General features: G+C 35.5%; 1 protein-coding gene across 1 annotated transcript; it reads right to left on the bottom strand.

Annotated features, from left to right (window-relative positions):
* Positions 1 to 11,507: 11,507 nt before the first annotated feature.
* On the bottom strand, positions 11,508 to 11,966 carry LOC110939443 (calcium-binding protein PBP1). The gene has a single exon (XM_022181054.2). It carries the CDS (start codon positions 11,934 to 11,936, stop codon positions 11,607 to 11,609), a length of 330 nt encoding a protein of 109 aa, XP_022036746.1. The 5' UTR covers positions 11,937 to 11,966; the 3' UTR covers positions 11,508 to 11,606.
* Between the last annotated feature and the right edge of the window lie 2,281 nt (positions 11,967 to 14,247).

The raw sequence follows: 14,247 nt of genomic DNA, 5'->3' as shown, positions 1-14,247 counted from the left end.
GGTTTGATACCGTTGGGTAATTCTACCAAATCCCAAACGTCATTTTTCTTCATGGATTCAAGCTCATCAATCATTGCTTTGTTCCATTCAGAAGACTGATCACTGCTAATGGCTTCATTATAAGAGATAGGATCATTGAGCTTTCCAGCATCCATTTCAGTCAGGTAGGTAACATAATCATCCCAATTAGTAGGCCGTTTCTGCCTAGATGACCTCCGGAGCTGATTTTCGGGTTCAGCGTTGTCTTGGTTTTGAGCGTTTGATGTGCCTTCGTTATGAGGTATAATGGGTTCTGGTTGTGGAGATGGAATTTGTGCAGTGGCTTCAGGTGCAGTTGCATGGGGTACAAGAGGAGTAAACGGAGTAATGGTAAGCGACGAGTCTCTCTCCCCCCCCCCCCCCCCCCCGCGTCTTATACTTCTTGTAATTCTTCGTAAGGGTTGGTACTGCTCCCACTGACCTTGAAATCCTCCAGGAACGCAACACGCTTGGTTTCAACAATACGGGTGACATGGGAAGGACAATAGAAACGATAACCCTTTGAATGATCAGGATACCCGATAAAGAAGCAGGTAACTGTTTTAGGGTCAAGTTTCCTTAGGAAAGGATTATAGAGTTTTGCTTCAGCAATGCAGCCCCATACTTTCATATATTTAAGACTTGGTTTCCTTCCTGTCCAAAGTTCATAAGGAGTTTTAGGGACAGACTTAGAAGGGACTCTATTGAGTATATGAACAGCTACTTTTAACGTTTCAGTCCAGAGGAATAATGGTAAATTAGTGTTGGCTAACATACTGCGCACCATGTTCATAAGGGTACGATTTCTTCGTTCAGCAACACCGTTCTGCTGAGGTGTACCAGGCATGGTGTATTGGTTCACAATCCCCTGGCCCTTACAAAACTCATAAAATGGACCAGGAGCTTGACCCACATCAGTATGTCTTCCATAATATTCACCGCCTCTGTCTGATCTCACAACTTTAATCTGACGATCTAATTGCTTTTCAACTTCAGCTTTATAATCTTTAAAAGTTGTAAGAGATTCAGACTTTTCCTTTATAAGATACAAGTACATGTAACGAGAATAATCATCAATGAAAGTGATAAATGAAGTATGTCCTGTGATGCCAGCGATTTGATAGGGACCACTAATGTCAGTGTGAATGAGTTCTAATAAATTAGAGCTCCTAGTGGCACCTTTCTTATTCGCTGATGTCATTTTGCCTTTAAGACATTTGACACATGTTCCAAAATCAGTGAAATCGAGAGGAGGTAAGACTTCATCCTTTACGAGAAGATTTAATCGTTCTCTTGAGATGTGGCCTAAACGTTGATGCCACAACATAGATGAAGTCTCTAAGTCTCGAATTTGTTTCTTTTCCATCTTTGTGAGTGACTCATTTATATTATATGACAACAAAGATTTGGAAAAATTATCATCTAGTTCTAATCTATAGAGACCACCATCCAGAATGCCAGTACCATAAACAACGGAATCATAGAGAATAGAGAGTTTGCGATGACCATGAGAAATGACAAAACCGTCCATGTCTAACTTTGGTCCTGATACAAGGTTCCGAGTTACCTCAGGAACATATAAGGTATCATAAAGTTTAATACATAAACCAATTTTCAAAAATAATTGTAATGTTCCTATGGCCTTCACTTCTAATTCCTGATCATCCCCAACTTTAAGTGTTCTTTGGTTTCTTCCCAGCTTCCGGATTGTAAGGAATCCCAGAAGTGAATTGGTAACATAAACCATAGAACCAGAATCAAACCACCAAGAATTAGCAGGAACATTTAAATTAAAGGACTCAAGTATCATGAAAAAATCGTTACCTTTCTTAGCCAGCCACTCCTTGAAGTCAGGGCATTCCTTTTGCTTATGTCCTGTCTTCTTACAGAACTTGCAATAGGGTTTGCCTAAGGAGTTCTTAGAGCTGGAAGATGCACTTGTATTAGGATTTGGATTTTGAACCTTAGAAGCATCCTTTCTTTGATAATTGTACTTCCTCTTCTTTGAGCTGGAGGTGGTGAAGTTTGCAACATCAGTAGTGCGATCCATCTTCATACGCTCTTCCTCCTGCACGCACATAGCAATCAGCTCACTCATCGTCCATTTGTCCTTCTGAGTGTTGTAATTGATCTTGAATGCTTCATAAGACGAAGGAAGCAAAGTGATGATGAAGTGAACAAGAAAACCATCACTGATTTCCATTTCTAGGCCCTTCAGCTTATTGGCCATGTCATGCATCATCATGATGTGTTCGCGAATGCCGCTCCTCCCATCATACTTAGTTGTCACCAGCTTGAGGATAAGAGTGCTAGCGTGTGCTTTTGATGTTCCCTTGAATTGATCCTCCACAGAAGCCAAATAGGTTTTAGCATCTTCAGAATCAGGAATGGCTCCTCTGATTGAGTTATGAATGGACTGCTTCATGAACATGAGAGACATGCGGTTACACCTAGTCTATTTATCATGGACTATCTGCTCAGCAGCAGTACTTGTAGCGGTAAGGTCCGCTGGCTTATTCTCTCTTAAAGCATAATCAAAGTCCAGCAGCCCAAGCGTAAGCATGAGAGCATCCTTCCATGCAGCAAAGTTATCACCAGTCAAAGGTGGAATCCCGCAATTGGGTGCTGATAGTGGAAATAAGATGAGCAAGTTATGATACAAAGGAAGAAGTCCTAATGTGATCTAATGGGCATGTTATACTAAGGCAGGCATAAATAATGACCATTTTAATTATGAAGCTGTGATAATGTCTATTACTAACATCAAAATAATAGACTTAGTTAAAAAAATTCTACTTAAACGAAGACAAATCAGCTTTGGCCAGAAGTGTAATCATTTAAGTATGTGTGCAAAGTAATCGTGACAAATCAGCTTTGGCCAGAAATGAGACAATCACTTTAGTTATGCACTTGTCAAGCATGCTAAACATAAATGAATTAAATCAGCTTTGGCCAGAATTAAGACATTTCACGTTTGTAATGCATACTCAACATAGCTTTCATAATACTTGAACAATAAATAGATGTATTAAATCAGCTTTGGCCAGAATTAATACATCAGAAGCTCATTCAAGCAAAGCTATTTTAGTTTTGTAAAATTATCTGAATCTGATTAATTAATTAAGTGTTAACAAAACCAAGTATTTAAAAGCAAACCACCTGTTAGCGCGGATCGAACTTCCCTCACCGCTGATTATGTTGATTTCGGTGAATGGTTACCGCACAAAGGGAGAGGAGAGAGAGAGAGGTGTATAGTGGGCTCTACTATCTTTCAACCAATCATACATTTTTCTTTTTAAAAAAAAATCGTTTGAGTGAAACCACCCCTTGTGATTAAGGCCAAAGGAAGTTGGAGAGGGGTATTGACATGGCAAAAAATTATTGGTGGAAATTTATTCTCACGAGGTGACCACCCCTCTCACCCTTATACCTAACAATATTATCACAGAGGAAACAAATATGTTTATGCATTGGTACAGATGTAAACAGTCCGAACAAACACGAAGAAAGCTTTGCTTTAGGGCTGGGCAAAGTGTTCATCACTTGTCGCTCGCTCAGAAATTTATTGGAAAATACTCGCTTGATTTTTTCCTCAATTGTAAACGAGCCGATCAGCTCGGTTCGGTTTGTAAACGAGTCAAGCATGAGCAAAGGTCCGCTCGGCTCGGCTCGAATATTTTTTACTTATTTTATATACAAGTATGTATTTTTATATGCACAAATATATAATTATTTTTATAATTACCACCCTATTGAATATAAGAATTGCAAGTGGATTTAGCCCAAATTATAGTAGCCCAACACCAGATCTAAGTCACTAACTCTAATTTCTTTTGATTTTGACTTCATTCACACGTTCACTAATAAATATCAAAATGAGCCACCCCTATCAAATGACCTCATGTCTTCACTTTTCAGGGTTCAATCGCAACTTCACGCAATCACGCTTCACTCTTCAGCCGTAGCCCACACCGCTCACAGCCATCACAATTCCCAACGACATCGTCTGGCTAGCCAACAACGCTCCCAGCTACTCTTCAGGCAATTGAACTTATATGTATCTTGAGTGAATGACAATTGAGCGAAAACGAGCAACATTTTGAGTGAAACAATTTTGAGTGAAAGAATGTTGACATTTAAATTTGAAGTCTTTGTATTAAAATTTAATTTAAAAATGAAAACGAGCAAAACGGAGCTACTCGATTATAAACAGAGCGAATTCGAACAGAGCCTAGCCGCTCGGTTTCAATTCGAGCATAGTACGAGCTGACGTTCACTCGGCTCGGCTCATGAACAACTCTACTTTGCTTGTGTTTGATCACTTAATTTTAAGTTTTAACGGAGCAAATGAACAGACACAAAAACATAAATGAATATATTTTTTTTGTTTATGCTTGTTTGCTAATATGTTGAAAGAACATAAACGAACACATATGAAAACACACACACATTACTTTGTCGAATGATTCATCAATTGTTTTGTCGAATTGTTCACTAATTACTTTGTCGAACGATTCATTAATGGTTTGCGTTATTTACATCCATACATATGTAAAGTTGGGTGTTTTCATATGAGAGTTTGTAAATACGTTCAAGTGGTAATGTAGTTTAGCATTTCGAGCACCGCTACACCTCCACTCTCTTCTGATCCGATCATCTTTTAGATATGCAATAAAACTCATTTTTGATAATTCATTCATTCTCTCCATCGTCTATTATCACCACACTCTAGACATGGTTATTTTACGACACAACAAACGCGAAGGAAATTTAACAACTAACGTATATGAAAGCGATTTCTCGGATATGGATCTTAGTTTACCTAAAATGAAAACAACAAAAACTGAGCTGGCCGGGTTACCGGCGCGTACAACATTTGCAAACTCTGATGGAAAGAAACACAAAGTTACATTTGATGAACATGGTAAGTTTTCTTAGACCATAATTTTGTGAGACAAAAATTATAATCCACAACCACCAACACCCACCGCCGGGAATTTTAATCAAACATAAAATTGTATACTCGCTTCCGCCTTGAAATTAATATTAGATATTAATTAAACGAATAAAATAACATATTATTTAAATTAAAATTGTACACTAATTCCCAACAGTGGTATGAGAGCTGCTTTTGCATTCATTTAAATGTTATATTTTAAATCGTTCTATGTTTTATTTGATATAAAATTTTAGTTTAACAAAGACCGAGTCCTTTTCGTTTGTGATGATTGTAATGGATAAATAAATCGAGCTTTAGGACCTTTGAGTTATTTGTGAAATTGTTTGTAGTTTTTGGGTTTTTAATCAATATGTTGTATTTCTATGGTTTAATAGAACCCCTGTGTAATAGATAAGTTTTATTTTTATGTAAAAGTGTTTTATTGTAAAATTGTAAATGAACGAAGACAAATATTGAAGACTGAAGACGGAGAAACCACTAACAAAGATAGATGGTAAGTGTTTTTCGTTTTTCTTTGTGTATAACATATAAAGTGCACTAACAAGGGAGGGTAACACATGTTGAAGTCCATAAAGTGTGCCAGAGATGTTGGATCAGTTCTGTTTAAACATAATGGAAAACATGAATAACATACCTGTTACAGCAGACAGGCCGGTAGAGAATCCAGTCAGAGATGCAGCCATAGAGTTCGACATGATTGTCAGGATGATCTGGTTCCTCCTTAGGGTGTAAGGTGATGATGGTGAAGAACCGAAAGTAGGGTTGATTTCGGTTATGGGGAGAGAGACGAAACTTGATGTTATTAGGTTTGTGATTGTGTAATTTGTGTAACCCATAAACTCTCTAATAATCCCCTTATTTATACACCCAAGAGGAAACCTAATTAGTTAATAAGGGTAATATGGTCCATCAACAATTACCAACTAATTATTAATAGGTTATTAATATATTTTGATCTAATATAATATAAATGATTATAAAGGCTACAAGATTAAATATTACATTAATAATATATTTAATCTCACAAGAGAGGGAGTGGGGACGACAATAGGATAACACCCGAGTGGTGTTTGTGACAGATGTCATTAATTACAGTTGTAAAATCATACTCACAAATTCATCGGATTCACAAGTTTTCTTATTGACCATCAAGGATGCATTTTTTTCTGAAAGGCGACTTTTATTAAACAACAAAGTTGGGCCACCCCAACAAAAACACAGGGAGGCAACCAACGAACAACAACTACAAACATATTACATGATTTCGAATTTACACCAATTCTCCTAACTAAGGGACCTATCCTTGGATTTGTATATGTAGTTGTATACCACATAAAACCAAGGGATTTAATAATATTTATGATATCCTCTATTTGGACATCTTTATTCTAGAATCTTTTGTCGTTCATTGACTTCCAAATGCACCAACATGCCACCATAATAAACCCTTGAAAAACCATTTCAGCCTTCTCACCCAATCTGATATACAGATGAAGATCCAAAGGATCCCTAACAGAAAAGGCGTAGATAGGACTAACGCGACACATGAACTGACATGATTTGAAATCATCGTAGCAATGTATCACAAGGTAAAAAGATGCTCGAACATTTGCGGAGCCGACCCGCACAACTCACAAACCTGATCACCAAATACAATATTTCTCCTGCATCCAGCTCCAACCTCCAAGCAAACATGTTAAGCTTATGTTACAAATAAACTTAAAATATCAAATAATAAACTACCATTATAACAATTTCATATTTTTTATATATAATAAGTTTAAACTTTAAGCAAATATTAATATTATCTTTCTTAAAGTTATCCAATAAATTAATATATTCGGTTTTGATACATGTAAATAATCGTGTGAATATTACCTAATATCATACTCATCTCAAGCATACATGAAATTTATGTAAAATCTCATAATCGATCTCGTACTCGCCATGAATGTTTTGAATTTTGATTATTCCCATTGGATTTATTATATTAGTGGGTTTCTTTGTGTTCTTGCCATCCCTAACAACCATAAGACCTACATGGAGTCCTTAGGGCAAGGGCAAAACCTCTACCGTGTCACGTAGATCATGTTGGCTTTGCTATCCACATCAAAAAGGGAAGGGAGGTGAAGGGCAAGGGGGCAAGGGTAAAGCCCCAAAAATCCAGTTGTCATGTTGAACAACAGGGGCAGTCCGTGGAGATCTTGCCTTCAAGAGTGGCAACGCCACTAGGCCCTAGTGGCATGGTGTGGGGGTGGGGGGGGGGGTGTTTGGGGATTAGAGGGGCTTTGCCCTCTCCTCTCCACGCCTCACACCGTGTGACCTAACGAGGAAACTAGGACGGCAAGCGGACGTATGTTGGTATGTCGTTGAATGCGCCTCAAAACTATAATATACAAGTTAATAGTGGACTCGACTTTACACTACAATCTAACAATGAGAAAAATCATCATTACAATTAAGAACACTACAAAAAATTAAAAAATAAGTCAATTTATTTTGAGGAAAGCATGTATAAACTTTAGGCTATTGATTAGTTAATGACTTTTGAATTAAATTAAAAGAATAATATTCACTATATAGGACATAAAATAAAACTAACATACTTCCCAAAATGTTACTTTTATCAAAAAAAAAAAAAAAAAAAAAATCTGTTACCATAATTTGAATGTTAATCAGTGTCACTTATCGTTGGCATGGATTGTGGTATGTGGCAAGTAAATGTGTTAGACGTGCACAACTGAATACAAATTTGCATTGGCTTGTGAAAATTGCCAAATTGATCATCATCAAATTGATGAAGTGACACTTTAGAGCATCTCCAAAGACATCTTCGGATTCAATCTACTATCTATGTGGCATTCAAGTAACACGCATTTATAATGCCCATTACGCATAACCAAATATTAAGTATATTATTTACTAGATTTTTATAGGGAAGTTGACATATAATAATCTCTACTAGGCGTCATAGGCCATTGACAGTCCCATCTTTGAATATTTCCCTTTCACCTATTTTTCCTCTACCGGTACCCCGTTAAAAAACTTAACGGAGTTCGTTAAGTTTTTTTTTCCAAATTACAAACTGATGTTTTAGGGCTTTTGATCACAACGACGATACCAATCGAGTGACATAAAACTTACCTCGAAACGGTGCTCCAAACGACTGGATTTTTGTTAATTGGAAGTTTAAACACCCAAATTGAGCACCATTTTCGTCGATTGGAGCACCGTTTCGAGGTAAGATTTACATTAATCGGCTCTTATCGTCGTTCTGATCAAAAGTCCTAAAACATATGTTTGTAATTCGTAAAAAAACTAAACTCCGTTAAGTTTTTTTTATGGGGGACCGGTAGAGAAAAAATAGGTGAAAGGTTAGATTGGTAGGGAGAATATTTAAAGGTGGCACTGCTAATGGTCAAAACCAGAAACTATATAAATGAATACAAGTATTGGTACTGATGTTGTTCGATATGGTATAGTAGCGAAACGATGTCAGTTTTTCGAAAGAAAATCAATAAAAATATAGCATTACCATAACCGATGTTGTTTGTTCGGTTAACTACGGTAGCGGCACGGTATCCGTTATCAAACAGAAAACCATAAAAATGAATACATAACGATATCGGTGTTGTTCGGTTCGTTATGGTATGGCAGCGGTACGATATTAGTTTGTCTGAAAGAATAAAACTATAAAAATAAATAAAAATACGGATCCAGATATTATTCAATCAATTTCAATTTGGTTTCGTAAAATAACGGCATCCGTCGCGAAGCGCGGTAGAATCCCGCTAGTTTGTAATTAATTGGAAGGGGTCCTTTTCTATAGTGGATTTAAATGACTCTAACTTTCACCAGTTGGTTGATTCCCAATTTTCAACGAACCAAGTCATGCGCCACGTTAGCTGCCATATCATAAAAAAAACCAAATCAGATGCCACATCAGATGTCACGTGACCACACACGTGTCACAACAACAAAAAATGTAATTTGGTTAGGGTTCAGTTAGTTTAGGAGTGGTGGTGTACAAATCAAAAGTTGGGAGTGCTATCGATCAATTGACGAAAGTTTGGGTTATTTAAATCAGATACCCTTTTTTTTCCTTTCTATTTACTAATTTTTATGTAAGAATTCGAAACAAGGAATGAGATTAAATACAAACACTTATGTTTGTAAGAACCGTAAGAACCAACACATAATTGACAAGTGTCCCTCAATAAAAAATTAGGTTAGGGATAATTTAGACATTTTCACCATATTTATTTATAGCTAATTAAAAATAATTATTAAAACATCCCTAAATCCATAAATCCATGCAAGTTTAATTCAAATCAAAGTTTGATTTTTTTAACATATCCGTGATCTAGTAACTCTTCATGATTGAACCAACCTGTAGGAACCACCACAAAAAATATAATCAGCACAACACTATATAATTAGAATAACATCCTTAATCGTTCTCCATCATCAGCACGTCGTCCTCAATCGATCTCCATTATCAACATAAACGACATTAGCACAACATCCTCAATCGTTCTCCATTATCAGCACATCAGATGTGCTGATTATATCTACTTTTGATGTTTGTTTGTATTATATTGTAATTAACACATAATCAACACATTATCAGCACAATTATAAAACAACTTTTGGTAACTTTTTTAAAAGTTACTTTTATAAATAAAAAAGGTATAGCAATATGGTATTCATATTAAAGGTTAAAAAATACTTGATTTTATGGTATATTTTAAAAAAAAATAACGAAATATATAAAAGTTATTTTAGTTTAAAAAACCTTGGTGGAATTTGTATTTAATTGAAAATGGTCAAATGACTAGCAATTTTACGAAATTACCCCTAACTTGTTAGTACTAATTTTTAATTATAAGTGTTTTATTTATAAGGGAAAAGATCAAATAGAAAGTTAATTTTCGCTAGGAAGGATAGGAAGCCATAGGATTATGACATGTGGCAAATTTTAAAATAAAGAGAAAGGGTATTTTAGTCAATCTCATCATTTCTTCTTTCTTCTTCTCCCCAGTTACTTCAAAACCCACCATTTTCAAAACACACCATCTCCATCCTTTTCTTCACTTACTATCTCAATAATAACTACATTATAGTGTGATTTTCGTCATCAATCAATGATTCAACCACCCGATCAACGTGTTCAGCTTTTTTCGAAGAAAACCCAGTTTAATTTCATTCAAAATCTCGTTTTTTCTGATGATTTTGAAGATAATCACTTGATTTGTTCGATTCAATCGCTGATAAGTGTTTCTATCATTCAAATTTTGTCAATTGATGAAGAAACCGGCTTCGATCCATGTAAGAAATTCTTTAATTTCATTTTCACGATCTGGGTTTTTATTTAGTCATTGCGTTTTACGATCTTGGCGGGGGTCCGGGGGCGGCAGCCCCTGGTACCGGGGTCCTAGGGGCGGCAGCCCCTGGCGGGGTCCAAGGGGCAGAGCCCCTGGCTAAAAACGCATCAGAAAAATTAATTTTCCAGAAATTGGCTCATTTCGAAGACAATAATTCGTAGACAATTCAGACAGTTCATAGACAATTCAAAAACAGTTCACAAACAGTTTTATGTGCCCATTGCGTTTTAGAAATAAGAGAGTTTTATGTGTTTTCTGGCTATTGCGTTTTAGCAAAAACACATTTTTAAGTATCTTTAGTCATTGCGTTTTAGGTAAAACACATTTTTGAAGTGTTTTTAGTCATTGCGTTTTAGGTAAAACACATTTTTAGGTGTTTTCAGTCCATTGCGTTTTACAGAGAACAATTTCTTTTGTTTTTTTAGGTCATTGCGTTTTAGAAATGAAACATTTTTAAGTGTTTTCTGGCCATTGCGTTTTACAAATAAGACATTTCTTTGTGTTTTTTGTGCATTGCGTTTTAGGTAAAACACTTTTTTATGTGTTTTCAGTCCATTGCGTTTTAGAAATAAGACATTTCTTTGTGTTTTCTGGCCATTGCGTTTTACAAATAAGTCATTTCTTTGTGTTTTTGGTGCATTGCGTTTTAGAAAAATGTCATTTTTAGGTTTTTTTTTTCATTGCGTTTTACGTAACTGGTGGTTTTTCTATTGCGTTTTACAGAACTGGGTTTAAATTTTTTTTTTTTAAATATAGCAATAGTATACTCGTTTTAAAGATAAAAAAACGCTCGTTTTTTTGGTGCAATTTTTATAAAAAAATAATGTCGTATGAAAGAGTCATTAACGTTTAAAAAATGGGGGGGAATTGGGGGAGAGAGAAACTATTGGCTTGGATTGATTAGAATGCCCTTGAACAAACTCACGCGCCTCTTTCTTCCTTTCAATTTCCCTGATTTAATCTTAGCCCTTGATTAACTTAATGGATGGTCAAGATCACTTCCTAGCCTTCCTAGCCAAATAAACTTCCTATTGTATCTCCACCCTTATTTATAATCAACCCCAACCCTTGATTTAAACTATCAATGATTCAGATTTGTTCTTACAATTCTTACAGTTAGCATTGTTTGTACAGGATGTCAACCCTTCCAAACAAAATAAACACAAGTAATTAATTGATGTTAAACAATTATCTCAAATTTCCAAACAAACAAACCATATTAATAAAAAAAAAAAGTTAAATTTCTACCGAAGAACTTCATCCAACAATAACCATGACTGTTTCATCAACTCAGGGCTTAATCTAAACATAAGAACACAAAACTCCATCTGACTCAGAACTCCATCTCCATCCAAATCTCCTTCCTTCAACATGCTCATCAAATCATCATCTGTCATATCCGCAAGCCCCAATACGACCGCGTTCTTCTTCAGGCTGTCGAAAGTGATGACCCGTTTCACCGGATCCATCAGCAATTGGAACCCGTTACATAGTTCGTCCATCAGACGTTCGCCGCCCAATTTATCCGCCATTAAGGGCAAGAAGTCTTGGAACACGGTGTTGTTGGATGCCATTGAGAATGTGACTGTGGAGATTGATTGGAATGTGTATATAATATATATATAGGTGCTTTAAGGGAGGAAATGACTGAGAAATTATCATTGAATTCATATGGCGGCATTTAGACGGTGGAATCTGGATTGTACACACTGTAATTGCTACAACATTTCGATGAAGGAAGGTTTGCATGTGAGGGCTAAATCCGTCTTGCCTTATTTTATAGGGTTTTTGACTTCGTGAGAACAATTGAATTTTTCTCATACTTTTTTAGGAAAGTATTATTTAATATATAAATTATATGTTTAAAATAAAATACAAAATCTCCTAAATAAGAACTCGTAAAAAGGTATCAAGCGGGCTCTATTTGACCTCATCCAAGCGGTATTGATGAAGAAAGATTGCATGTTAGGGTTAAACCTGTCTGTTGGTGTTACCTATACGGCTATACTTTATGTTGTTTAATATTTTTCTAATTATCATTATCATTATGACATTATCAATATCAGTATATTAAAAAACAAAGTTAATGAATAGTGGCCAACCCATTAAGAAGCTACCACATGACAACTTTATTTATATTTATGCTATAAAATTTTTCTTCAATAACTCGCGTTTGTTAACTAAAAAAACACTAAATTCGTAACTTTACTTAATTTTGAAGGTGTTTCGTTGTAAATTTTGTTGAGAGTAGAGTTGCAGTCAAAGTAGAGTGTACATTTTGTTTTTTAACATATGCTATATGAGTGCATGCAAGTATCGTGGTGGTACACTGACGAACCGAACCGATTTCTACCAAACAATTGTTTTCAATCGATGTAGCTCACATGTTGATATTCTTTTGGTCATATCATGATTTTATTTATTTGTTTTTTTCTTTTTCGGTTGCTATAACAAACGTCGGTACTGTAAAATAACGGGATGAAGCGATACCAATCAAATTCCTGTCACGTAGCATGGGGAATTCACCGGCGCAACGCGCCGGTTTTGAACTTTTGATACTACTAGTTATATTATTATGAGTTATAACACCCAAGCATGAAGTTGGTTGGAAATTACGTACAAAACAATAACTAATTTTAAGAATAATAATAACAACCAAAAATTTTTATTATTTATAATTTCTATGATATTAAAACTACTATAAAGAAGAACCAAAAACATGCAATAGAACTTGTACATTGTGCTTTATGAGTTTTTCAAAAAAAAAACTTGATTTTTTACTTTTAGTCCAAAGATTTTTGCCTTTTGCACATTTAACCCTACACAATTTGTTTTTTTAACTTTAACACAAAACTTTCATTATTTGCAATTTATAATTTCACAACTTTTGTCGCTTTTAGTTTTCATCTTTCGCAAATTTTCGTTTTACGTATAGTTCTAAATTTTTCGAGTTAATACGACGCAACGTACGACTGTGGTTCAACTTTTTTATGTTTTGTTTCAAATTTTGCAAGTTAACACGGCGCAACGTGCATGTGTGGTTGAACGTTTTTACCTCTATTTTTTCATGTTGACAGGTTCGTCGCAGCACGCATATCCTGGGTCGAGTCAGTGTTGGTGGTCGATGACGGTTGTGTGGCATTAGTACTATTTGACACCGTTTTACACCCTGCCGCAACGCGGGGTGTGCTTTGGGGGTTTTCAAAGAAAAAATAGTTATGCATAAGGTTGTTGTAACCTTGGCTTTGGAGGGTTTCCAAAAAAAAAATGATTTTTTTTTACATTCCACCCAAAGGTAGTTCATAAATTATTTTTAACCCAAAACTATTTGTTTTTTTACTTTTAACCCAAAACTTTTTTATCTTTTGCAATCTATCCTCATAACTTTTTTTACTTTCAACTTTAGTCCTTTATAGTAGTTTTCATTTTCCGCAAAATTTTCGCTTTATGCTTGGTTCTGAATTTTGTGACGTAACACATCGTAACGTGCGTCTTTGGTTTAACGTTTTTACGTTTCGTTCTAAATTTTGCGAGTTAACACGACGCAACGTGCGTGTGTGGGTGAACGTTTTTACATCGTGTATACGGGTCCTAGATCGACTTAGTTATAACTAAAGAATCCCCACCGCATTGCGGCGGGTCGGAATCCTAGTTATAATATAATTTTTATGATGTTAAAACTTTTAAACTTTGTTTCAATTTGCTGAAATATTAGATTGAATGATAACTTATAATGATAAAATTAAGAAAATATTAAAGAAAGCCACCGATATAGCCATGGGCGAAGCATTGTGGATGCCCGGGGGTGCATCCGCCCACCCCAATGTTTCGGTTAGAAGTGTATAAGTTTCGATTTTTTGTCCGAAAATTTTAAAATTATATAGG

Source organism: Helianthus annuus, chromosome 5 (assembly GCF_002127325.2).
Source record: "Helianthus annuus cultivar XRQ/B chromosome 5, HanXRQr2.0-SUNRISE, whole genome shotgun sequence".
Lineage (NCBI taxonomy): Eukaryota > Viridiplantae > Streptophyta > Magnoliopsida > Asterales > Asteraceae > Helianthus > Helianthus annuus.
This window is presented reverse-complemented; position numbering and strand designations above follow the sequence as displayed.

Bases quoted from the DNA above. Each gene is read 5' to 3' on its own strand.
- LOC110939443 (XM_022181054.2), bottom strand. From the start codon at position 11,936: ATGGCATCCAACAACACCGTGTTCCAAGACTTCTTGCCCTTAATGGCG.